This window comes from Mytilus trossulus, chromosome 9 (genome assembly GCF_036588685.1).
Source record: "Mytilus trossulus isolate FHL-02 chromosome 9, PNRI_Mtr1.1.1.hap1, whole genome shotgun sequence".
Taxonomy (NCBI): Eukaryota; Metazoa; Mollusca; class Bivalvia; order Mytilida; family Mytilidae; genus Mytilus; species Mytilus trossulus.
This window is the reverse complement of record NC_086381.1, coordinates 35,217,256-35,241,500: the sequence shown is the minus strand read 5'-3', so window position 1 is coordinate 35,241,500 and position 24,245 is coordinate 35,217,256. Positions and strand designations below refer to the sequence as shown.

Here is a 24,245-nt window from a genome sequence, read left to right as displayed (position 1 = left end):
ATCAAAGTTTTCATTGGATATTAGGACGTCCTGGATATTGACAGTGTTTGATCACAAAGCTGAAGCTATTTTTTCAATTACTGATGATAATTCTTAAAAATATGGCGTAAATAGTAGGTTAGAAATATTGTGAATATGCAGATTTAAATGCCTTATATGCTTAAATCTGTAGTGCGAATTAATATGGATACAATAAATGGATTGTATAAAAATGAAAGAACAATAACAAATTATCTCCCCTTTGAAAATTGTTTATAAAACTTGTTATTATAATATGAGGCAGGAATTACCTGTGAATAAGGACGAAGTCTATGATTTTTTTTTTTAAATCAAGGATTTTAAAAAGAGAAATGGAAATACCGTAACGTTTCTGATTTTGGTTCTGCTGTTAGGGATTTTAGTTGTGACATTATTTAAGTTCTGAAGTCATATTCAATGCAAACAAAGAAACGCTGTCATCAGGTAACGTTTTTTTAATAACAAACATTTTTTTTTAAATGAATTAGTATTAGTTCCTTTCTAAGACTGATAAATATACATTTTATTCCAAGTCTCATTTAAACAAGACCGGAATCAGAAGTAGATTTCTGCGCCGATCCGGAAATTAAAAAACATGACAAAAACAAAAATTGAACGTTTTTGGGTTTATTAGTACATTGAAAAATCCAGGAAATATTCCCGATTTTTTTTGTTTTTGTTTATTGAATTTTCTACTGTAATAGGGGACGAAGTCCCCATAGAAAAAGCAGATACAAAAACAAAACTTCAGGAATCAATATGAAAATTCAACTGCACAATTGAATAAATTACACGATCACTATACTTCAATACTAGAGCACAGGTATTGGAAATTCTATCTGACAATAAAATTCTGCAAAAACAAATGTAAGTCTCTTGCCAAACATCTAATTTTGGGATTATCTCCATCAAAATTTTTAATAATAATTCTCTGTCAAAATCAAGGAAGCACACACTTTAAGTGTTTCTTCAAACATTTATCACACCTTAAGAAATATAATAAACTGTTTAACAATTATGACAGCAGTAACCAGTCAAATGGCAACAAACTCCTGCCTTTAGACAGGCACAAATGTATTCACATGACGAATGTGGGATGTTAAACTTTTTTGTTTTGTATAACTCTCATCACTGGAACAGTGATGTAACAAAAAAACCACCTTCTAAATGTTAACACCAAATCACTTAAATGGAAAAGAATTGACTCATTTAATCAGTAAAAAAGCAACTTACAAAATGACTAAAAAGCACAAAAATAATACATGCAAGAGTATTCACAGTTACAGTACAGAAATTTTTTCTAGGCCTTTTTGCTACAATAAGTATAAGAAGTAAAACATAAACACATAACTAAATTGCAAACAAGTTAAGTAATGTGCCAAAATGTCAAAATAATCAGAATTCTAAGATCTTACTACATTTAAAGAATAATATTGATATTTCAGTTTACATGTATTACAAATCTTTATTTTTAATTTTTATTTTAGATAAAAAAGAATGAAAGGCAAAGGGAAGGGAATATCTGACCAAGATTGCCCTCTACTGTTTCCTGACCTTGAGCCAGTAGACCATGAAACAAAATGTCCAAAATATACAACCAGTAAGTCAATATAGTGTTCAGAACAAAAAGTTCAAAGTTCATGAAAAGGGTTAAAACTTGCATTGAACAGTTTTATTGTTTGTACGGTGTCCGTCATGCTTAAAATAAACAGCATTTAAAAAAATGTTGTTTTTTTTTGTTGCTCTGACGCAAGGTAAAGGCGTCATTTTGTATGTCCCAAAATTGGTTTCCATTCTATATCTTAAATTTGCATTTATTACCAAATGTTATAAAAATTTATACAAATTGCTTTTTGCATAAAACACAGATCAAGTTTGAATTTGGATGACATCACTTTTACAGTTCTTCAGTTATGTCCCTTTACAACTTTATAAAAAATATACACATTGCTTTTAGCATAAATCACAGATCAAGTTCGTATTTTATGGTAGCTCTTTTACAGTTCTTCAGTTACATGTATGTCCCTTTCCAATGTTATATGCAAACAGAGGCATATTTCCCATGGACACATTCTTAGTTTATTTTTGAATTTTTTGAATACGGAAAGATTTTCATTTCACAAGTTTCTAAAAATGTCAGAAGTACATGGCTAAATAAAATATATTTCACAACAAGAGTAAGTTGATATCAATGAAAAACAATTTAAATAGTAAAGACAAGAAAGGGTTAGTGATTTTTTTTTATGTATCATATGAATGAATCTTCAATTTCCCTCTTCAGATAATTTAAGTAATGTAAAAAAAAGAATGCATGGCAGCAGGATTTGTAGTTTTATTTAAATTCAGAAAATTTAATCTTCAGGAGAGGTAAAGCTAAAAAATACTAATATTTTGGAATATGCTTTTAAAAAGGACATACTTTTATTTAAATAAGGGATTATTTACAATGTATATATATATATGGCAGTTTAATTTAATTTTTAGTTTACACAATGTCATGAATATAGAAATAGTAGTTTTTCATATAATATGATGGAAAACATTAAGCAATTGATCAATCTATAAGAATAGTGTTAAAAGTGTCTGAAATTTTATGTCCACTATGTAACTCTGTACAAAGATATTTTATTAATTAGTTTTAGCCAGACCAGAAGAAGTAGGTATAGTTATACAGTGATATTTCATTAATTAGTTTTAGCCAGACCAGAAGAAGAAGGTATAGTTATACAGTGATATTTCATTAATTAGTTTTAGCCAGACCAGAAGAAGAAGGTATAGTTATACAGTGATATTTTATTAATTAGTTTTAGCCAGACCAGAAGAAGTAGGTATAGTTTTACAGTGATATTTCATTAATTAGTTTTAGCCAGACCAGAAGAAGAAGGTATAGTTATACAGTGATATTTCATTAATTAGTTTTAGCCAGACTAGAAGAAGAAGGTATAGTTGTACAGTGATATTTCATTAATTAGTTTTAGCCAGACCAGAAGAAGAAGGTATAGTTATACAGTGATATTTCATTAATTAGTTTTAGCCAGACCAGAAGAAGAAGGTATAGTTATACAGTGATATTTTATTAATTAGTTTTAGCCAGACCAGAAGAAGTAGGTATAGTTATACAGTGATATTTTATTAATTAGTTTTAGCCAGACCAGAAGAAGTAGGTATAGTTATACAGTGATATTTTATTAATTAGTTTTAGCCAGACCAGAAGAAGTAGGTATAGTTTTACAGTGATATTTTATTAATTAGTTTTAGCCAGACCAGAAGAAGAAGGTATAGTTATACAGTGATATTTCATTAATTAGTTTTAGCCAGACCAGAAGAAGTAGGTATAGTTTTACAGTGATATTTTATTAATTAGTTTTAGCCAGACCAGAAGAAGTAGGTATAGTTTTACAGTGATATTTCATTAATTAGTTTTAGCCAGACCAGAAGAAGAAGGTATAGTTATACAGTGATATTTTATTAATTAGTTTTAGCCAGACCAGAAGAAGTAGGTATAGTTATACAGTGATATTTTATTAATTAGTTTTAGCCAGACCAGAAGAAGTAGGTATAGTTATACAGTGATATTTTATTAATTAGTTTTAGCCAGACCAGAAGAAGTAGGTATAGTTTTACAGTGATATTTTATTAATTAGTTTTAGCCAGACCAGAAGAAGAAGGTATAGTTATACAGTGATATTTCATTAATTAGTTTTAGCCAGACCAGAAGAAGTAGGTATAGTTTTACAGTGATATTTTATTAATTAGTTTTAGCCAGACCAGAAGAAGTAGGTATAGTTTTACAGTGATATTTCATTAATTAGTTTTAGCCAGACCAGAAGAAGGTATAGTTATACAGTGATATTTTATTAATTAGTTTTAGCCAGACCAGAAGAAGTAGGTATAGTTTTACAGTGATATTTCATTAATTAGTTTTAGCCAGACCAGAAGAAGAAGGTATAGTTTTACAGTGATATTTTATTAATTAGTTTTAGCTAGACCAGAAGAAGAAGGTATAGTTGTAGAAGAACTAGACCAGATACAAATTGATGTAGAGACCTTGTTAGCTGCTGTGGGATTACGTTTAAAACAACTAGAGGAAGAGAAAAGTACGCTGAATAACTGGCAGGATAAAAAAGATGGCAAACTTGTTAAAAATGTAAGTATTTAAAAATGATTGAATGATAAGGATGATAGAAACAATGTATATAGTTACATGTGTGAAAACAAATTATAGTTACATGTGTGAATACTCTGTTAGATAAAATAGATATTTGGTAGTAAATTCACATCACCAATACATTTCATCAAATAACTGATATTCATTTTACTTGTAATGTATGCTAATATCATAGCAATAAAATGAATTAGAATTAATTAAATAAATATTATTTATTTTTACATTAAACACAAAATGATAAGCATAAAATACTCAACAACAGACTGTATAGATGCAATGTTTTATCATTTGAAATATCATTTATGTTTGAATTGGAAAAAAAATGACAGCAATTAATGCAGTAGCCATTCTATTTACATACAAAAACTATGATATAGAAGTGGGATATCAAGAGAACTTGGAACTAAAAAGTGTTTAAGAAAAAGTCAATTTTATGTAAGATAAAATTATTCCCTTTTAGCAACAGCCAGAAACCCCTCCACCATCCTTGAAGAGAGGTAAAACTGCAGATGAAAAACCCAGTAAGAAATTTAAAAGTCAGGGACCAGATGTATCTGGTAAAGGAGCACATGCAACACCTCCAGGCAAACCAAAAGGAAAAATAGCACAGGTATTAAAATAAAACTTGTATTGCAAAACAAAATATTAAATTTTTCTGATGAAAGTAATGCTTAAAGTCAAAGAATACTTTGAAGAAAAGATTAGCTATACAGAGCTGAAAATATTTTTTTGGAAAAATTTGACTTTTTGGAATATGATATATTAAAATACTGCAAATTGCAAACCAAATTATTTGATACTTTTTGTGGGCTGAATGACATTGTGTTTATTAATTTGAGATACCCTTTCTCTTCCTACCGCACAACATTGTTGTTCAGGTAAACTGGAAATGATCAATTTCCTATATTTCACAATATAGCAGGTTACAGCTTGAAAGGTGTGACCGTGTCAAAATATGTTACTTGTAAGGGAACACTCACAAAACATCCAACAGGTGTCGGTTCTCTTTTAATGATTAATTTGTTATTCAGAGTTACTTGCACTCTGAGGTTTCCCCAAAATATAATTGATTATTGATTGCTTAACACTGAGCATAGGATTTGTCACAACTATTTATTCACAAAAATTTGCTATTGTAATGGTATTTTCAAACTTGATGTTTTTTTTTAAATTTTGTATATTAATTTCTTTAAGTAGACATAATTATTTGTCATACAAATAACAAATTTTCCACATTTTAGATATATAATATATGTAAGAACTAGATGTTGCTTACAAACATTTAAAATTATATGAACTGTATAATTAAAGGGGCAACAGCTTTATTTTTTAAAATCACTTCCTTTCATTTCTGATTTAATTTCTTCTTTTATGCATCTAAGTCTTTTACCTCAGTCATTTGATGTTTAGGTTGTTCATGGCATAGGCATAGCTTCTAGAATTTAAGTTTAGAGAGTTGTAAGATGTCATAATCACTTGTAAATTACAAGATGATGAAATTTTGACAAAACTGTACCTTTTAATTGAGATCAGACAAATGTTTTCGCTAAGAATTTACAGAAATCAAATTTTTGGATTTTTGACAAATGCAGGATTTAATGTTTGGAAAGGGGTGTCTTCTGGAATTGGGTCATGATGCATATTAGTTTCTCCATAGGCCGTAATGGAAAAATTTTCTTCTGTTGCTCAGTTTATATTGTTAACATGGATATGTATAATGGCTTGTTTGGAAGCTGAGACATTTTCACATATCATATGTGGTTAAATTTTCTGGGTATGAAGTGAGATTACTTTTTCTGTAAATAAGCAAACCCTGAGTATCCTTTTGTGATGTGGCTCCTTGTGGTAAAAAATCCCATTTTGAACACAATAAGTTCTTTGAAAATTTAATACTTTGAACACATTTAATAGCTCCATAGTTTTTGCACATTTATTCTGTGTTCCCCTACTTTCTAAATTAACACAAATGGTTCAACTCAGTCATTTGTTTATCATAGAAATGTGTTAAAGGGAAAATTCACGATTTTTTACTTATGGTTTAAATATGTTCATTATGACATAATATATATATTCACAAAGTTTTATCGCTATATGTGCAGTAATAAAGGAGAAATTCAATATTTAATGAAAAAATATTAACTACTTCCTGTAGGTCGTGACGTTTTCTCCTGGTTTTTGCATGCCAGGATTTAAAAAACAATCATTAAAAGTCTTGTTTTTTAATCATATTTTAACGTAATCGTAAGCGCTCCGATGACTTATGCTTTATCTAATAACCATCCGATAATAAGAAGATAAAACGCACATACGTTCAATTGTTCATATTCATGAGATAAATTTTCTATGTTAAACGTATATATTCAAATTATTTTTGTAGACAACACAAAAAGTTATAAATTGATTTTTAATTAATGTATTTTCGGACTGATAAGGTGAACAAAGTAAAGTACAATAATCTGTAAAGACAATATGTTGGTGTACTCTTATTGACCTTTTACTATCTCTGCTATGACTTGGTTGATATGATGTGTGTATTCACGGTTCTGTAGCAATACTCGTAGATGGCTTGTTGAACGGTAAATTGTTATTTGCACTTCGGTATTTAACCACGCCTCTCGGGCACACCTTGCCAGGTGTGACTGTCTATTCGGATCAGTGAATTATAAGACAAGGGGAGCATCCAATACACATATTTAAAATATATATTCAGGTTGGTGACAAATAAAAATTGATCGCCGTGGAATTATTTAATTCTGTTTGGTGCTATTATTTATTTGAATTCAAATGAGTTAATTTACAAAGAAATACACAATTTTTGGTTAAAGACGGGAAACTTAATTCACGGTACGTCTAAACACTGCTTAGGACTCCTTAGTGCACTAAGGACTAAACAATGCCACTAAGGACTAGAAGGACTACTGTTATACGTGTTATTTTTGCATATTCTGTTAAAGATTGATATTTAATGCATAAATTTGAAATTTTATAGAAAAATAATCATAAATAAAAAAGATATTCAACATTTTCTAGGCACGTGCCCATTTTTCTTTGATATACCGAAAATCAATGAACCGATTGACACGTGCCAAATAATATAACAACTGATTAAACAATCATATATTCTTTAATTTAAGAAATTGACAATTGTATCGAAAAGATTAATACTTGATTATCATAATAAAATGTGTTGTTCTTATTTAAAAGATTAAATGATTAAAAGGACAAATAATTTTGCTTTTGTTTCATTTATTTCCCGACATAGTTATTTGACATAGGTTTTAATGTTGATGTGCGCCAACTAATAAGTAAGAGTGTGGTCAGCTTGGTAAAATGTTTATGTAAGAGACATGAAGACAAATTGAATATATATATTTATAACTTTTTTGTTTTTATTTTAATTCCGACAAAGATGCGTTACGAGTGGCTTCACTAAAACATGAGTAAATTCCGAAAAAAAACCTATAAATCATGGTTTTTATTTGTCCACTTTCTATTACTGCTTTTTACGTACTAGTACGAAAAACGATTGAATTGATAAAAAAATCATGTGGCGTCCTTGTGATTTATCAAAACCACTAGTTTTCAACCAGTTTGATATCAGTTTACAAAGGCGGTACTTATTAACTTAAAGTTATTAATTTCTGTGTCATTTTGTCTCTTGTGAATAGTTGTCTCATCACCAACCCTACCACATCATTTTTTATATTGGTTGCAAAAATTTATTATCGTATTGAACTCGTTTTTGTCCAGAAATATATTGCTCAAACGTGTTCTTCATATGATAATAAAATTTGAAAATGAACCATAGCATACGCACAAAAACATGATTTCTGTCTAAATCCGTCTGTTTACTTGAAGCTTGCATTAAATAAGTTTGGTTACATGTAGTAAATATTTTTTATCAGATGGATTTTTTTTGTCCCCAAATACATTGCTCCAGAGACATATATACGTCTCTGATTGCTCAAACGTCTTCTTATGTAAATTTAAAAAAAGGATAAAATTTTGAAAAAGTACCATAGCAAACGCACAAGGGTGGTTGCATGTAGTAAAAAGTTTATTATCTTATTGATTACGTGTTGTCCAGTAATACATTGCTCAACGTCTCCATATAAGAAAATAAATTTTGAAAAGTGCACCACAAGAAACAAAATAATGTGTTTCGGCTCCATACCTGTTCGAACGCATGTCCGTCGTCGGCCGTATTCTGTCATTTATTAATAGATGAACATCAAATTAAAAAACCTTCAATACACTTGAGAAAAAATACTTCTTCATTCTGAAAAAAACACATTAATAGTATTTCAACAACAATTCATTTTTTTACTAATGTTGTCCATTAAACACAACAAATACCATGATTCCCGTGTAATCAGTTATGTAATATGACACGTGTCAAACGGTTCATTGATTTTCGGCACATCAAAGAAATATGGGCACGTGTCTAAATAATGTTGAATATCTTATTCATCTATGATTATTTTTCTACAAAAATTGAAATTTATGCTTTAAATATCATTCTCTACCATAATATGAAAAGAAATTGCATGTAACAGCACCCCATCTAGTCCTTAGTGGCATGTTATAAGTCCTTAGTGCACTAAGGACTCCTTAGCAGTGTTTAGACGCACCCCTTAATTCATATGTCAGATTGAAATGATTTACACCTTTTGTCCTTGATTGATGTCTAATAAAAAGGAGAACTTAGATATTATAAATAGCTTAACCAAAGTATTTTTATTTGTCTTTATTAGGCAAATAAATGAATGAGAACACTTAGATTTAGACTTTTTAAAAGCCACGTACAAATTAATAACTGGAACTCACTGAAGATAACTCTACCGAAGCGGAATATAATATGAACGAATAAAGAAAAAATACTTTTGTACTTGAGAAGTCTTAAAACATTGACAGCAAATTTAAGGTCTTCTTGGAATGGAATCGAAAAATTACGAATAGATATTCTTTATCAAGTGTGAAAAACGTCAACCAAATTTAATCATAATCGGGGACGTCCTTATTAAAGTAGTCTTCGTCTCACAACGTATAATACTTAATAACTATTTGACCAAAGATGTTTAAAAACAAAAGACAACGAATTTAATGTCATCTTTCCCTATTTTTGAATGTAATTATAAGACTGTTCAACTGGCAAGAATACCCCTAAAGCGGACAAATATCTGACAAGCAGTTTATTCTTTAAATTTGCTGTAATTGAATATCAAGAAAGAAAAGAAATCCCGAAAATGATTTGAAACTTTAATACTCAATAGCTTTCCTAGAAAATATTCACATCCCTCGGGGATTATTAGTGTACGTCCAGTTGCATATGTCGGAACAGTTGTGGTGATGACGAATTTCTTTTTATTCGGGAACAATCTAATTGATATATAAATCTGTGATTTTACTATGTTCATAACTTCGATGAACCAAAGCAAGTTATAGATCGACCTGTATTTAAATCAAATTGGTCCTCTTCTTCTTCTTCTTCTTTTGGTATACAATAGTCTATCGAATTGGATGATTACATACTGTTGGTATACGTGGACTAGTCTATTTACAAAACTTTTACCCCAATTTGCACAAAATGTATGTTTCTTTCTTATGTTCAATGTATACATGTATATATTTTAAATTGCGCTGTAGTTCCGTAACTTTCTATCCGGGCGTATAAACGAATCGTCGACAAGTGCGCACATTTTTTTAATCAACATTTCTGGAATGATCCAACAATGTCCTTTACTATTGACAACGAGTAAATATTACATTGTCCCAGAGACATATAATACAATTATATGTCTCTGATTTTCCCCAAATTAACCCTTGGAAAAAATACGTATATTTGTATATCTTCAATTTTTTTTAATTTTTTTTTGGTATCATTTTTTTTTTTTATAAATAATATTCTTTACACCAGAAATTTTATTTATAAACAAGCGTATGAGTTAAGTAATGACTAGTATATTATATCACTTTCGGACACGCTAGACAGAGATGTATATTATACATGCACCTGATAGTTCAAAATGGAAAGTTATAAGTTATCGGCCGTGTACACTGATCAATACCTACAGAAGTGAAACGATGCATGAACTTGCAGGCCCGACAGGAAATCGCTTGAATACCTGGTCCTGTCACCTTACACCCCTCACAATACCTTTGGGAGTAATACATTAAGCCATGCGGGTGATCAGTGGAGCGAAGATCCTAATTTATTTGAATAAAGTATATTACTTTAAAAAATTATGAACGAATTAGATTTTCGAAAACAATTTTCACGGAACTCTTATTTATGAATTGAACTTTGACTTTTTAACTAATTCCAATATTAACAGTTTAAAAATAACAGACTATATGGTTATTAAAAATATAAGAACATTTTCCGAATCAAGTTAGTTAGTCAGATAAAACAACCGTACGATTGACAAGATATCGACACGTAATTACGACAACATCGGTTACTGTAGTTTTGTTTCTTTATGGTTTATAGACATATCGTGATTTTTATTTGGACACGATAACAAAATGGCGGAACGCAAAGAACTGATACTCAAAATTTAAAATCGATGGTGATCTCTTATCTAGCGGAATGAAACTTTAATATTTATAAATTTGAGCATTTTTATACAGAATGGACATAATATGAATTTTTGATTTTTTTGCGAAGTTTCCCTTTAAATAACACTACACAGAGATTTTTTGTTTACACATGACTTTTGAGTTCCTCATTCAAGGCGCATTAGGGATATCGTTCCAATTAGGAGTGAGTAGACAATGGCTGATCTAGGGTGTTGGGTTCTGGGTGTTGGAACACCCCTATTATTTTGACGATCAACATTTTTGAATGGGGACATATGATATGGTTGGAAGTCCCCCTTTAACAAGTGGCTGGATCCATCACTGAAAGACCATCTTGTGACAAAAAAAATGGATGTACTTTTAACTATACTTGTCTTTTTTTCTCTTTTATTAGGAGAAGGTCGTATGCAAAGTTTCCCCCTGTCTAAAATTGTTTCTATTTGAAAACATATTTTGTCATACCAATAATGTATTAACCAAGACGTACATACTGTAACAATATAATTTCAGGTGAGATCAGAACTAGAATTTGCAGCTGATTCTCCTGAAATCTTACCAAGACTACATAAAAATGATGTTGTAAATAAGTTCTGGCAGTCTGTAGAGCCTTACTGTTCTGATATTACCAATGAAGACATCAAAGTTCTGGAGGATCTTCTCAGGTCACATGACAATGATGACGATTACTTTAGAATACCACCACTTGGCAAACATTATACAGAGAAGTGGGCAGAGGAAGATATACTAGAAGAACAGAGGGATGGTAAACATTGGAATTAATTGAATTTTAAACAGCGAAATGGTTTCAAAAAGATTTTATCCTCATCAGCAGATCCCAGGAGGGGGGTCTTCTGGGGGTTGGAACCCCCCTTTTTTTGGCCGATCAATGCATTCAAATGGGGACGTATAGTTAGACCCCCCTTTTTTTGACCTGGTTTGGGAACCCCTTTTTAAAATGGCTGGTTCCGCCCCTGTATCCTATAGGCTTAAGTGACTTAAAGTTTCCTTCCTGAGTCTATATTCTATTGTTTTATTATTTTAAAATAATATTGATTGGGATGTACCTACCAAGGAATGTTTTTGCTATATAGTTTTAATTGGCAGAGCTATGCCTGAATACCAAAGTACATTTTGTATGAAACGCTTCTGCGCTTCATACAAAATGTACTTCGGTCAATGCTTTTACACCCCAATGAAGTACCAAAAAGAAGCATTCACTTCTTAAGTATAACCTTGCTACATGATCAATCCACTTTTATTGTCAACTTTAACATAATTCATGATGGTAAACTCAGTTACTAAGATTGTGTTCTATTTTATTTGTAGGTGCCAAAATGAATAGCAAAACAAGAAATACAAACAATAATCATTACAACAATACAGAAGACAGTACAACATTACTGAAGAAAGCAGAACAGAAGTAGGTATTCTCTCTGTGGTTTATCATCTATTGACAAAAATGGAATTCAAAAATGAATTATCTGTAAAAAGAAACATAAAGCAACTACTTCTTCTTAGTGATCACAGTGATATAATGTTATTTAAAAAAAATATCTAACGGTTAATAACAGCTATTTTGTCAGTGTGACGTTTTTACAATGTCTCCATGATTAATTATTGTTTGAATGGGGAAACCCTTCTAGGGAGGAAAATAATTGCCTCTTTGACACATTCCCCATTTCCATTTTTAATTTTATTGCCTGTGATTGCAGTGTTTAGATGATAAATATACATAAAACCGTAGGATTGGTATGGAGCTTCCGTGTTTGATATCTTTATGATATGAAAGAGAAGTTGATTTGTTTTACTTGTAAATTCCTATTTATAATTTATAGCAATATAGATGAATCCCCATTTGGACCTCTGACACAGAGACTAGTATCAGCCCTTATTGAGGAGAACATTATGACCTCTATTGATGATGTTATGACAGATGTAAATGGTGGATCTGAGGCACCAGCTATATCACCAAAGGCTCTAGCAAAACAATTAAATATTGGTAAGTATATCAAATAAAAACTGTAGGCACCAGCTGTATCACCGAAAACTGTACAAAACAATTAAATATTGGTAAGTATATCAAATAAAAACTGTAGGCACCAGCTGTATCACCGAAAACTGTACAAAACAATTAAATATTGGTAAGTATATCAAATAAAAACTGTAGGCACCAGCTGTATCACCGAAACCTGTACAAAACAATTAAATATTGGTAAGTATATCAAATAAAAACTGTAGGCACCAGCTGTATCACCGAAACCTGTACAAAACAATTAGATATTGGTTAGTAGCCAAAATAATAAATGATGGTTCAACCTATATCACCAAAGGCTCTTGCAATCCAATTAAATATTGGAAAATATCCAAAATATTACTGAATGCCATAACTAACAGATTTAATCATCAAACATTTGTAACATTTCTATTTTTGTCTCAACTCAACAAAGTCTAGCTTCTGACGTTGATTGCCAAAAAAAAACCTACTTAGAAAGAGCAAATTTACACGTTTAAGCTAATGTTAAGGTCCTTCCAAAAGAACCCTTATGCTATTAAAATTAATGTTCAGTCATTGTTCTTGTTGATTCCTGATTGGCAAACAACAATCAAGCAATGTAAGTTATGGTTGAACAGAATTATTTACTATATGTATGTCTTGAATTTTTCTTTTGCAGATAGGATTTTAGCCAGTGTCAATTGTCATCTTTGTTTTTACTATAGACATAATTTTCATATTAGTTTGACTTTGTAGGTAATCCAAGTCATTTGGAGAAGAGAATCAAAAGAGAGCTTGAAGAGCAGGGTCTTTTAGATAGTGAAGATAAAGTTGATGATGACCCAGATGATGAGATTCTAATGGAACTAAAACAAAAACAACAAGAACTTAAAACATTATGTCAACATAATATTAGTATGACCCAAAATATGTTAGATAAAGCTAGGGAGGAAATGAAAAAACAGGACTTGAAGAAAAAACTAGCTGCAGCAGATTCAGAGGTATGAATAGAATTAATTCAATATTTGCTAAGGGTTGTAGTAATAAATTTATGGAGTTTGAGATTGAATTGCACCTTTTTCTTGAAACTTGTCTTCACGCTCAACCACAGTCCCAGAATACAGGCTGGTTAAATTGCTGTTGGCCTGTAAAAATCATCTCTACAGGGATCTGAGAAGGGGCTTTTCAATTTTGAACTACAAAATTGAAGGATCTCCCATTATTAACACTGATGCTGTATACTTTGAGTTTCTGAAGAAAGACCAAAGTTCTTTCAGTAGACAATTCAAATAGTCCTGGACCTTTCATTATTAAGCAAATTTGAACACCTGCCGCTGCATTAAGATTTTTTAGTTTTATTATATGACAAGGTAACATATACCATAAATATAACTTAGCTTTTTAACATACCGGTACATGCTAGTAATTAGAAAAATACTAATGACCTTTAGATTTTGTTTTGATTTTGTAATAATTAGCATCTTATTTTTGTAGATTCTTGAAGCATACAGAAAAGTGCAATTAGCTAAACAGAAGAAAAAGACTCCAACAAAGAAAGAACGAGATTCTGTATGGAAAGCTCTGAAGGACAGAGAAAATATGGTTAAAGTGATTGAAGGGTCTGAGAAGTGAATTGATTTATAGAATGCCAAGCAGTCATTTACTGTCTATGTTGTATCTAGTTGGTAATATTTGATTCAGTTGCAATATTTGGGAAATATAAACAAAAAGTAACGGCAAACAGGACAATTTAGAAGTGTGGTGCTTTGAATGATTTTTATAGAATAAACTCTCAGGATTATGACTTTAATATTAACTATATCATCAATAGAATATACATTCACAGACATAAGAAAATGAATAATTGAATGCCTTAAATACTCTTTTCTGAAAATACCTTCTTTAATAATAAAGTTGGTATCTTATTCAGAAAATAATAGTTTGTTATTGACTAGATTTCATGTACATATAAAGGCAATTATTATTATGTTTATTTTACATGAAAATATTATTTTAAATTTAAGACTTCAATCTAGCTGAAGCTTAAGTAAATCTTAAAGTTTCAGTATTTTATAAATTATAAGTGTACTTAATATTATTCATCATTCAATGTATTATATTTGCATCTCATAAAGACATAATATCATTTTTTCTTTCATACTTAATATTGAACCCAATTTCTAACCATACTTTTGCATGATATCTGTCAAAAAAACAATCATACACTTAGCCAGGGGGGAAGACCCCCCCCCCCCCTTGAAACCAAATAAGCACTGTAAAAGATAATGTTCTGTTCAAATTGTGACTGTTAAAGTCAAGTTCATGAGTCCAAATAACCCCCGTTGGTAATTCCTGGCTACCCTGGCTATGGACCTGACAATGATGCTTAGTTCACCATGATCTGAGTTTTTCTATGCATTTACCCATACCTTTATCCGAAATGTTCAAAACCAACAATTGCAGTTCAAGCAAAAATAATCAGCATTGAAAATTTTCTCTTAAAAGGTTACAAATATACTTTTTTTTTATGTATGAAGGCATGTATACCAATCATGGATTTAGATTTTTTTTTAATGAGTGTTTGAGGGATGGGGTTCCACATAGAGAAGGGGATTTCACACTAACTGTTACATAATTAACAAACAAATCCTAAATTCTTTTAGATCTGTCATTATGGAACACAATATCACCAAAAAGAAAACAATATAAGTGCAAAAATGATGTCATAGATTATCATAGTGAACTTCATATTAGTTTACACTCTAGAAATTCAATCTGAAAAGAAGATTGCAGTGCAAAATCATATGAACAGAATTATCACGCTCTGTTGATATCAAACATTTAATTTGGGCTATATATAATTGAACCTTCAGCTGTAAAATGGCCTTAAGATATCTTTTAAAATTGTTGTTTTTGCAGAGATTTGAAATTGACAGAGGAATAATATTTATCTGGAATGTTTTTTTATTTATTTATATCACCATAAAACATCCAATATGAATCAGTTTAAGACGTTTCCTTATATTTGTGTATTTGTTTGTAATATGTAGTTGTTTTTTATATGTTGTGTAATTACTTCGTTTACAGAAGTATTTAGATGTATCAATAAATAAATAAAAAAATAGTAATTCTGTTTAGTTTTAATATACTATGATTTAAAGCAGATTATAATTATTATTTTTTTCAAATTAATGCCAGATTTAAAAAGGGTAACAGGAATTGACAAAAATTGTAAATGCGGAAACCTTATACATCAACAAAGAATGCCTGACTCCTTCCAAAACAAGAGTGCAATGTTTCGCTTTCTTTTAAACCATTGATATTATGTTGATAGTCTTTTTTTTTCTATTAATACTGTATGCAAAATTTCAAATATATTTGGTGTATGAAAATAGTTTATGATATACATGTAAGTCTGGCATGTTTTATTTGACTTTGACCTCATTTTTATGGTTCGTTGCTCAATGTTAAGTTTTTGTTTGGATTGTTTTTCTTATACTATAACAATAGGTCAACTATATTTGGTTGTATGTTTGTCTGGCAAATATCATCTGCCCACAACCTCATTTTCTTTGTTCATTGGTCAGTCATAGGTTTATTTCTTGGATACTATATTCAATATGTCAACTGTACTGTTGTATGGAATGATTGTGATCATTTTTGTCTGGCATGGTTTATCCGACCTTTACCCAATTTTCAAGGTTCATTGACCAAGTTTGTTTTTTAGACATAGGTCAGCTATATTTAATGCATATTTGGTATATGGTATTGTATAAAGGTGTACAGTAAAGCTTTTTATTATATACTAAGTAGTAAATACAGATAAATGGTATGTGTAATACAGTCATTGGCAAGCTTGCTGTATCAGCCACCTGTGATGATATCGATATCAGCACAGTTGCAAAAGCTTTATCACACCTTTATTCTGTATGACGTCACTTCATCGCTGGTAGTCACTGTTCCAAAGGCTTTATCAAATCCCTAATCTGTATGACGTCATTTTAAACCTCCTTATCTGTATGACGTCATGTTACATAAAAAAAAACCATCTACTTGAGGTATATGTATATAATAAAGTGTATATGATATGGCTTTTTCAATATCACACACCTTATCAAACCTCAACCAATATAATCCCTGGAGCAGAGCTCTTGGGATTATATTGGTGTCTCAGGTTGATACAGATGCGATATTGAAAAAGCCATATGATATTCTCTATATATAATGAGTCTTTATGACTATCAACTAAAATAAATTGTCCATACAGAAATTTATGCAATTCTATAAAAGCCTATTGCTGTTATTTTTCCATATTTGTACATATGGTTAACCCTTTCCTCCATTGATTTTTTTTCTGGCATACTCGATTTGCATAGGATTTTTCAACAAGTAAACTGCGAGCTACTGCTCACTGATGATACCCCCGCCGCAAGTGGATAATATTAATAATGTAAAAATATGCAAGTGTCTAGCTGACTTAGATAAACCCTGAAACCAAATTTCAGAAATCCTTGTATTGTAGTTCCTGAGAAAAATGTGACGAAAGTTTCATCAGACGGACTGACGGACTGATGGACGGACTGATGGACGGACGGACGGACTGATGGACAGACAGAGGTAAAACAGTATACCCCCCCTTTTTTTAAGACTGATGGACAGACAGAGGTAAAACAGTATACCCCCCCCCCCCCCCTTTTTTTTTAAAGCGGGGGTATAATAAAAGCTGAAAATAAAATAAAGTCGGATATTTCTATGATATTCCTTTTCATATTGGATACAAATTTGATTAAGTCTACTGCAGGCACTTTGTAGTCAAAGCGTTTCAACTGAGGTTCTACACAGGCGTCAAAATGCGTCATTATGGAGTAAAGGGGGTGGCGTCACTATGGAGGAAAGGGTTAATGGATAATTTTTTCGTTTCCAACAGGAAATATTTCATGCCGATTCAAGATAACATGTTTAAAATATGTTACGAGTTAAAATAATGAAAAGAGATAATATTCATTGCCAAATAAGACAACTATCCACGAGAGGAAAAGGATGTAGACAGCTGTAGAGCACAACATGACCTTCAGCAATGAGTGACCCCATAATGGTTAGAAAGCCATAAAATGTCAGCAGAATGACCCAATTCAACATTGATATGGACATTGCCCCCCTCTACTCTGCCATTAAATGAGTATAGTTCCACATACTTTAGATTTGACAAACAGTAATGTTAAATAACAACTTGAAATTGTTGTCCAACTAAGTTTTTGAGAATATCTATAAATTCCCCCATTAAATGCAAATACCACTCATTTTGAGAATATTTGAATAAAATCAGAATCCCGTGGGCAGGCACACCTTCAATGTGTAGAAACATCCTACAAAATATTGAAGCTGTAGCTCAAAAACTAAAGCAGGGTATACATGGATTGAGGAAGGGGTAGGCGGAAAATTACTATGTTCCTCAATATTTTGTCATGGGGGCATAAAACATTTCTGCTTTGCACTAGTCTAACATGTTGCGCAGGAATTCAAACATAGTTACCAATTCAAAAGAAAGACAGTAATCCTACCAACATTTTCTTTGGTACAAATGCTGAGTGATAAGAGAAGTTGACAATTTTTAAGTTTTGGTTCGAATAAGTTCCAGCACCTGAAGCATGCAAGCTACCTCTATTCAAATAAAATGTCTAGCATGTATGCAATTTTGATAAATATGTAAACTATGAATTATGATCTTTTTTTAGTCAAAGATGACTAAGGGCTATATTATCTCCATGGAAATGAGTTGGGATAAATGCTTCATTATACATTACGTACCAAATTTGATAAACTTATCATTTATAGTGGTTCGTTCCTCTTATAAAGCTGAAATTATTGCATGTTTTTTTCAATTGTTGACACAATAAATAACCACATGCCTAAGTCATGTCTCTGTGACTTCACTTAGACAAAATAGATGAATAAAAAATGCTTTATTTAGGGACGACATCAAAGGTCAATGTAGGATAAAAAATTAATTCACATAGTTTTTTTCCCACTGACTCCCCAAGGGGGTATCCCCTTCCTAACTTAATTTGGAAAAAATTGATTTACCTATATGGATATGTAAAATCAATTTAAATTAACAAAAAACTTGCAGCAATGTTAACCCCCACCCCAAACTATTTGATTAAGTTTTTTTTATCCTACATCGATCTTTTGATGTTGTCCCTTACAAATGATATGAATTGTTTAGGTTTACAAATGCTTCTATATATAGCCTTCTATAATGTAATACCTCAGCCAAAATGTCTTCTGTGGTTTTATTTTTTGGACACTACAAAATTGCTGAATCTAAGCAACAAGAGGCTCTCAAGAGCCTGAATCGCTCACCTTAATTCTTTTGGTTAAATCTCTCATCAATGATTATTTTGGCTTTTCAATTTATTTAAATGTTTTTGGATCAACCTATTTTCTTCAAAAACAAAAAAAAAATCATTTTCTCCTATGTTCTATTTTAGCCATAGAAGCTTTGTTTCTTGACATACAAGGAAATAAAATATAAAAATTATACTAGATACTATGAAACTCATTTAGCCTAAGTTTGGCTGAAATTGATACAGCAGTTTCAAAGGAGAAGATTTTTTAAAGTAAGTCAACATGATGAACAAATTGTGAAAAAAGTCTTTAAAGGGCAATAACTCCTTAAGGGGTCAATTGACAACTTTGGTCAGATAGACTTATTTGTAGATCTTACTTTGCTGAACATTATTGCTCACTTTACAGTTTATCTCTATCTATAATAATATTCAAGATAATAACCAAAAACAGCAAAATTTCCTTAAGATTATCAATTCAGGGGCAGTAACCCGAAAACAGGTTGTCTGATTTATCTGAAAATTTCAGGGCAGATAAATCTTGACCTGATAAACAATGTTACCTCATGTCAGATTTGCTCTAAATGCTTTGGTTTTTGAGTTATAAGCCAAAAACTGCATTTGACCCCTATGTTCTATTTTTAGCAATGGCGACCATGTTTGTTGATAGATCAAAACTTCGGATACAATTTATAAACTAGATACCATAAGGAACATTCAGTTAAAGTTTGGAAGTATTTGGCCCAGTAGTTTCAGAGGAGAAGATTTTTGTAAAAGATTACTAAGATTTACGAAAAATGGTTAAAAATTGACTATAAAAGGCAATAACTCCTAAAGGGGTCAACTGACCATTTCGGTGATGTTGACTTATTTGTAAATCTTACTTTGCTGAACATTATTGCTATTTACAGTTTATCTCTATCTATAATAATATTCAAGATAATATCCAAAAACAGCAAAATTTCCTTAAAATTATCAATTCAGGGGCAGCAACCCAACAACAGGTTGTCTGATTCATCTGAAAATTTCAGGGCAGATAGATCTTGACCTGATTAACAATATAACCCCATGTCAGATTTTCTCTAAATGCTTTGGTTTTTGAGTTATAAGCCAAAAACTGCATTTGACCCCTATGTTCTATTTTTAGTAATGGCGACCATGTTTGTTGATAGATCAAAACTTCAGATACAGTTTATAAACTAGATACCCTAAGGAACATTCAGTTAAAGTTTGGAAGTATTTGGCCCAGTAGTTTCAGAGGAGAAGATTTTTGTAAAAGATAACTAAGATTTACGAAAAATGGTTAAAAATTGACTATAAAAGGCAATTACTCCTAAAGGGGTCAACTGACCATTTCGGTCATGTTGACTTATTTGTAAATCTTACTTTGCTGAACATTATTGCTGTTTACAGTTTATCTCTATCTATAATAACATTCAAGATAATAACCAAAAACAGCAAAATTTCCTTAAAATTACCAATTCAGGGGCAGCAACCCAACAACGGGTTGTCTGATTCAACTGAAAATTTCAGGGCAGATAGATCTTGACCTGATAAACAATGGACCCCATGTCAGATTTGCTCTAAATGCTTTGGTTTTTGAGTTATAAGCCAAAAACTGCATTTGACCCCTATGTTCTATTTTTAGCAATGGCGACCATGTTTGTTGATAAATCAAAACCTCGGATACAATTTATAAACAAGATACCCTAAGGAACATCCAGTTAAAGTTTGGAAGTATTTGGCCCAGTATTTTCAGAGGAGAAGATTTTTGTAAAAGATAACTAAGATTTACGAAAAATGGTTAAAAATTGACTATAAAAGGCAATAACTCCTAAAGGGGTCAACTGACCATTTCGGTCATGTTGACTTATTTGTAAATCTTACTTTGCTGAACATTATTGCTGTTTACAGTTTATCTCTATCTATAATAATATTCAAGATAATAACCAAAAACAGCAAAATTTCCTTAAAATTACCAATTCAGGGGCAGCAACCCAACAACGGGTTGTCTGATTCAACTGAAAATTTCAGGGCAGATAGATCTTGACCTGATAAACAATGGATCCCATGTCAGATTTGCTCTAAATGCTTTGGTTTTTGAGTTATAAGCCAAAAACTGCATTTGACCCCTATGTTCTATTTTTAGCAATGGCGACCATGTTTGTTGATAAATCAAAACCTCGGATACAATTTATAAACAAGATACCCTAAGGAACATTCAGTTAAAGTTTGGAAGTATTTGGCCCAGTAGTTTCAGAGGAGAAGATTTTTGTAAAAGATAACTAAGATTTACGAAAAATGGTTAAAAATTGACTATAAAGGGCAATAACTCCTAAAGGGGTCAACTGACCATTTCGGTCATGTTGACTTATTTGTAAATCTTACTTTGCTGAACATTATTGCTGTTTACAGTTTATCTCTATCTATAATAATATTCAAGATAATAACCAAAAACAGCAAAATTTCCTTAAAATTACCAATTCAGGGGCAGCAACCCAACAACGGGTTGTCTGATTCATTTGAAAATTTCAGGGCAGATAGATCTTGACCTGATAAACAATGGACCCCATGTCAGATTTGCTCTAAATGCTTTGGTTTTTGAGTTATAAGCCAAAAACTGCATTTGACCCCTATGTTCTATTTTTAGTAATGGCGACCATGTTTGTTGATAGATCAAAACTTCGGATACAATTTATAAACTAGATACCCTAAGGAACATTCAGTTAAAGTTTGGAAGTATTTGGCCCAGTAGTTTCAGAGGAGAAGATTTTTGTAAAAGATTACTAAGATTTACGAAAAATGGTTAAAAATTGACTATAAAAGGCAATAACTCCTAAAGGGGTCAACTGACCATTTCGGTGATGTTGACTTATTTGTAAATCTTACTTTGCTAAACATTATTGCTTTTTACAGTTTATCTCTATCTATAATAATATTCAAGATAATATCCAAAAACAGCAAAATTTCCTTAAAATTATCAATTCAGGGGCAGCAACCCAACAACAGGTTGTCTGATTCATCTGAAAATTTCAGGGCAGATAGATCTTGACCTGATTAACAATATAACCCCATGTCAGATTTGCTCTAAATGCTTTGGTTTTTGAGTTATAAGCCAAAAACTGCATTTGACCCCTATGTTCTATTTTTAGTAATGGCGACCATGTTTGTTGATAGATCAAAACTTCGGATACAGTTTATAAACTAGATACCCTAAGGAACATTCAGTTAAAGTTTGGAAGTATTTGGCCCAGTAGTTTCAGAGGAGAAGATTTTTGTAAAAGATAACTAAGATTTACGAAAAATGGTTAAAAATTGACTATAAAAGGCAATAACTCCTAAAGGGGTCAACTGACCATTTCGGTCATGTTGACTTATTTGTAAATCTTACTTTGCTAAACATTATTGCTATTTACAGTTTATCTCTATCTATAATAATATTCAAGATAATAACCAAAAACAGCAAAATTTCCTTAAAATTACCAATTCAGGGGCAGCAACCCAACAACGGGTTGTCATACAACTGAAAATTTCAGGGCAGATAGATCTTGACCTGATAAACAATGGACCCATGTCAGATTTGCTCTAAATGCTTTGGTTTTTGAGTTATAAGCCAAAAACTGCATTTGACCCCTATGTTCTATTTTTAGCAATGGCGACCATGTTTGTTGATAAATCAAAACCTCGGATACAATTTATAAACAAGATACCCTAAGGAACATTCATTTAAGTTTGGAAGTATTTGGCCCAGTAGTTTCAGAGGAGAAGATTTTTGTAAAAGATTACTAAGATTTACGAAAAATGGTTAAAAATTGACTATAAAGGGCAATAACTCCTAAAGGGGTCAACTGACCATTTCGGTCATGTTGACTTATTTGTAAATCTTACTTTGCTGAACATTATTGCTGTTTACAGTTTATCTCTATCTATAATAATATTCAAGATAATATCCAAAAACAGCAAAATTTCCTTAAAATTATCAATTCAGGGGCAGCAACCCAACAACAGGTTGTCTGATTCATCTGAAAATTTCAGGGCAGATAGATCTTGACCTGATTAACAATATAACCCCATGTCAGATTTGCTCTAAATGCTTTGGTTTTTGAGTTATAAGCCAAAAACTGCATTTGACCCCTATGTTCTATTTTTAGTAATGGCGACCATGTTTGTTGATAGATCAAAACTTCGGATACAATTTATAAACTAGATACCATAAGGAACATTCAGTTAAAGTTTGGAAGTATTTGGCCCAGTAGTTTCAGAGGAGAAGATTTTTGTAAAAGATAACTAAGATTTACGAAAAATGGTTAAAAATTGACTATAAAAGGCAATAACTCCTAAAGGGGTCAACTGACCATTTCGGTCATGTTGACTTATTTGTAAATCTTACTTTGCTGAACATTATTGCTGTTTACAGTTTATCTCTATCTATAATAATATTCAAGATAATAACCAAAAACAGCAAAATTTCCTTAAAATTACCAATTCAGGGGCAGCAACCCAACAACGGGTTGTCTGATTCAACTGAAAATTTCAGGGCAGATAGATCTTGACCTGATAAACAATGGACCCCATGTCAGATTTGCTCTAAATGCTTTGGTTTTTGAGTTATAAGCCAAAAACTGGGTTTGACCCCTATGTTCTATTTTTAGCAATGGCGACCATGTTTGTTGATAAATCAAAACCTCGGATACAATTTATAAACAAGATACCCTAAGGAACATTCAGTTAAAGTTTGGAAGTATTTGGCCCAGTAGTTTCAGAGGAGAAGATTTTTGTAAAAGATAACTAAGATTTACGAAAAATGGTTAAAAATTGACTATAAAGGGCAATAACTCCTAAAGGGGTCAACTGACCATTTCGGTCATGTTGACTTATTTGTAAATCTTACTTTGCTGAACATTATTGCTGTTTACAGTTTATCTCTATCTATAATAATATTCAAGATAATAACCAAAAACAGCAAAATTTCCTTAAAATTATCAATTCAGGGGCAGCAACCCAACAACGGGTTGTCTGATTCATTTGAAAATTTCAGGGCAGATAGATCTTGACCTGATAAACAATATTACCCACCATGTCAGATTTGCTCTAAATGCTTTGGTTTTTGAGTTATAAGCCAAAAACTGCATTTGACCCC

The 24,245-nt window shown here is 31.3% G+C and overlaps 1 protein-coding gene across 7 annotated transcripts; it reads left to right on the top strand.

The window, feature by feature from the left end:
- The first annotated feature begins 12 nt into the window (after nucleotides 1-12).
- On the top strand, nucleotides 13-15,891 carry LOC134685646 (transcriptional adapter 3-B-like). Of its 7 annotated transcripts, none has more exons than XM_063545591.1 (10): nucleotides 13-117; nucleotides 1,506-1,618; nucleotides 3,663-3,686; nucleotides 4,020-4,165; nucleotides 4,647-4,796; nucleotides 11,276-11,528; nucleotides 12,092-12,185; nucleotides 12,601-12,764; nucleotides 13,515-13,759; nucleotides 14,253-15,891. In XM_063545591.1, the coding sequence occupies exons 2-10, from the start codon at nucleotides 1,516-1,518 to the stop codon at nucleotides 14,388-14,390; spliced, it is 1,317 nt and encodes a 438-aa protein (XP_063401661.1). In that variant the 5' UTR covers nucleotides 13-117; nucleotides 1,506-1,515; the 3' UTR covers nucleotides 14,391-15,891. The 7 variants fall into 7 exon arrangements, with proteins under 7 accessions (XP_063401661.1, XP_063401658.1, XP_063401654.1 ...); XM_063545588.1 differs by lacking the exon at nucleotides 3,663-3,686 and adding an exon at nucleotides 2,991-3,014; XM_063545590.1 differs by lacking the exon at nucleotides 3,663-3,686 and adding an exon at nucleotides 2,991-3,014 and having other exon boundaries at nucleotides 22-113.
- The last annotated feature ends 8,354 nt before the right edge of the window (nucleotides 15,892-24,245 follow it).

Excerpts from the sequence above, each read along its gene's own strand:
- LOC134685646 (XM_063545584.1), top strand. The coding sequence starts at position 1,516 with ATGAAAGGCAAAGGGAAGGGAATATCTGACCAAGATTGCCCTCTACTG. Across the intron at positions 11,529-12,091 it reads ACTAGAAGAACAGAGGGATG|GTGCCAAAATGAATAGCAAA; the intron begins GTAAACATTGGA and ends TTTTATTTGTAG. Across the intron at positions 12,186-12,600 it reads CTGAAGAAAGCAGAACAGAA|CAATATAGATGAATCCCCAT; the intron begins GTAGGTATTCTC and ends TATAATTTATAG.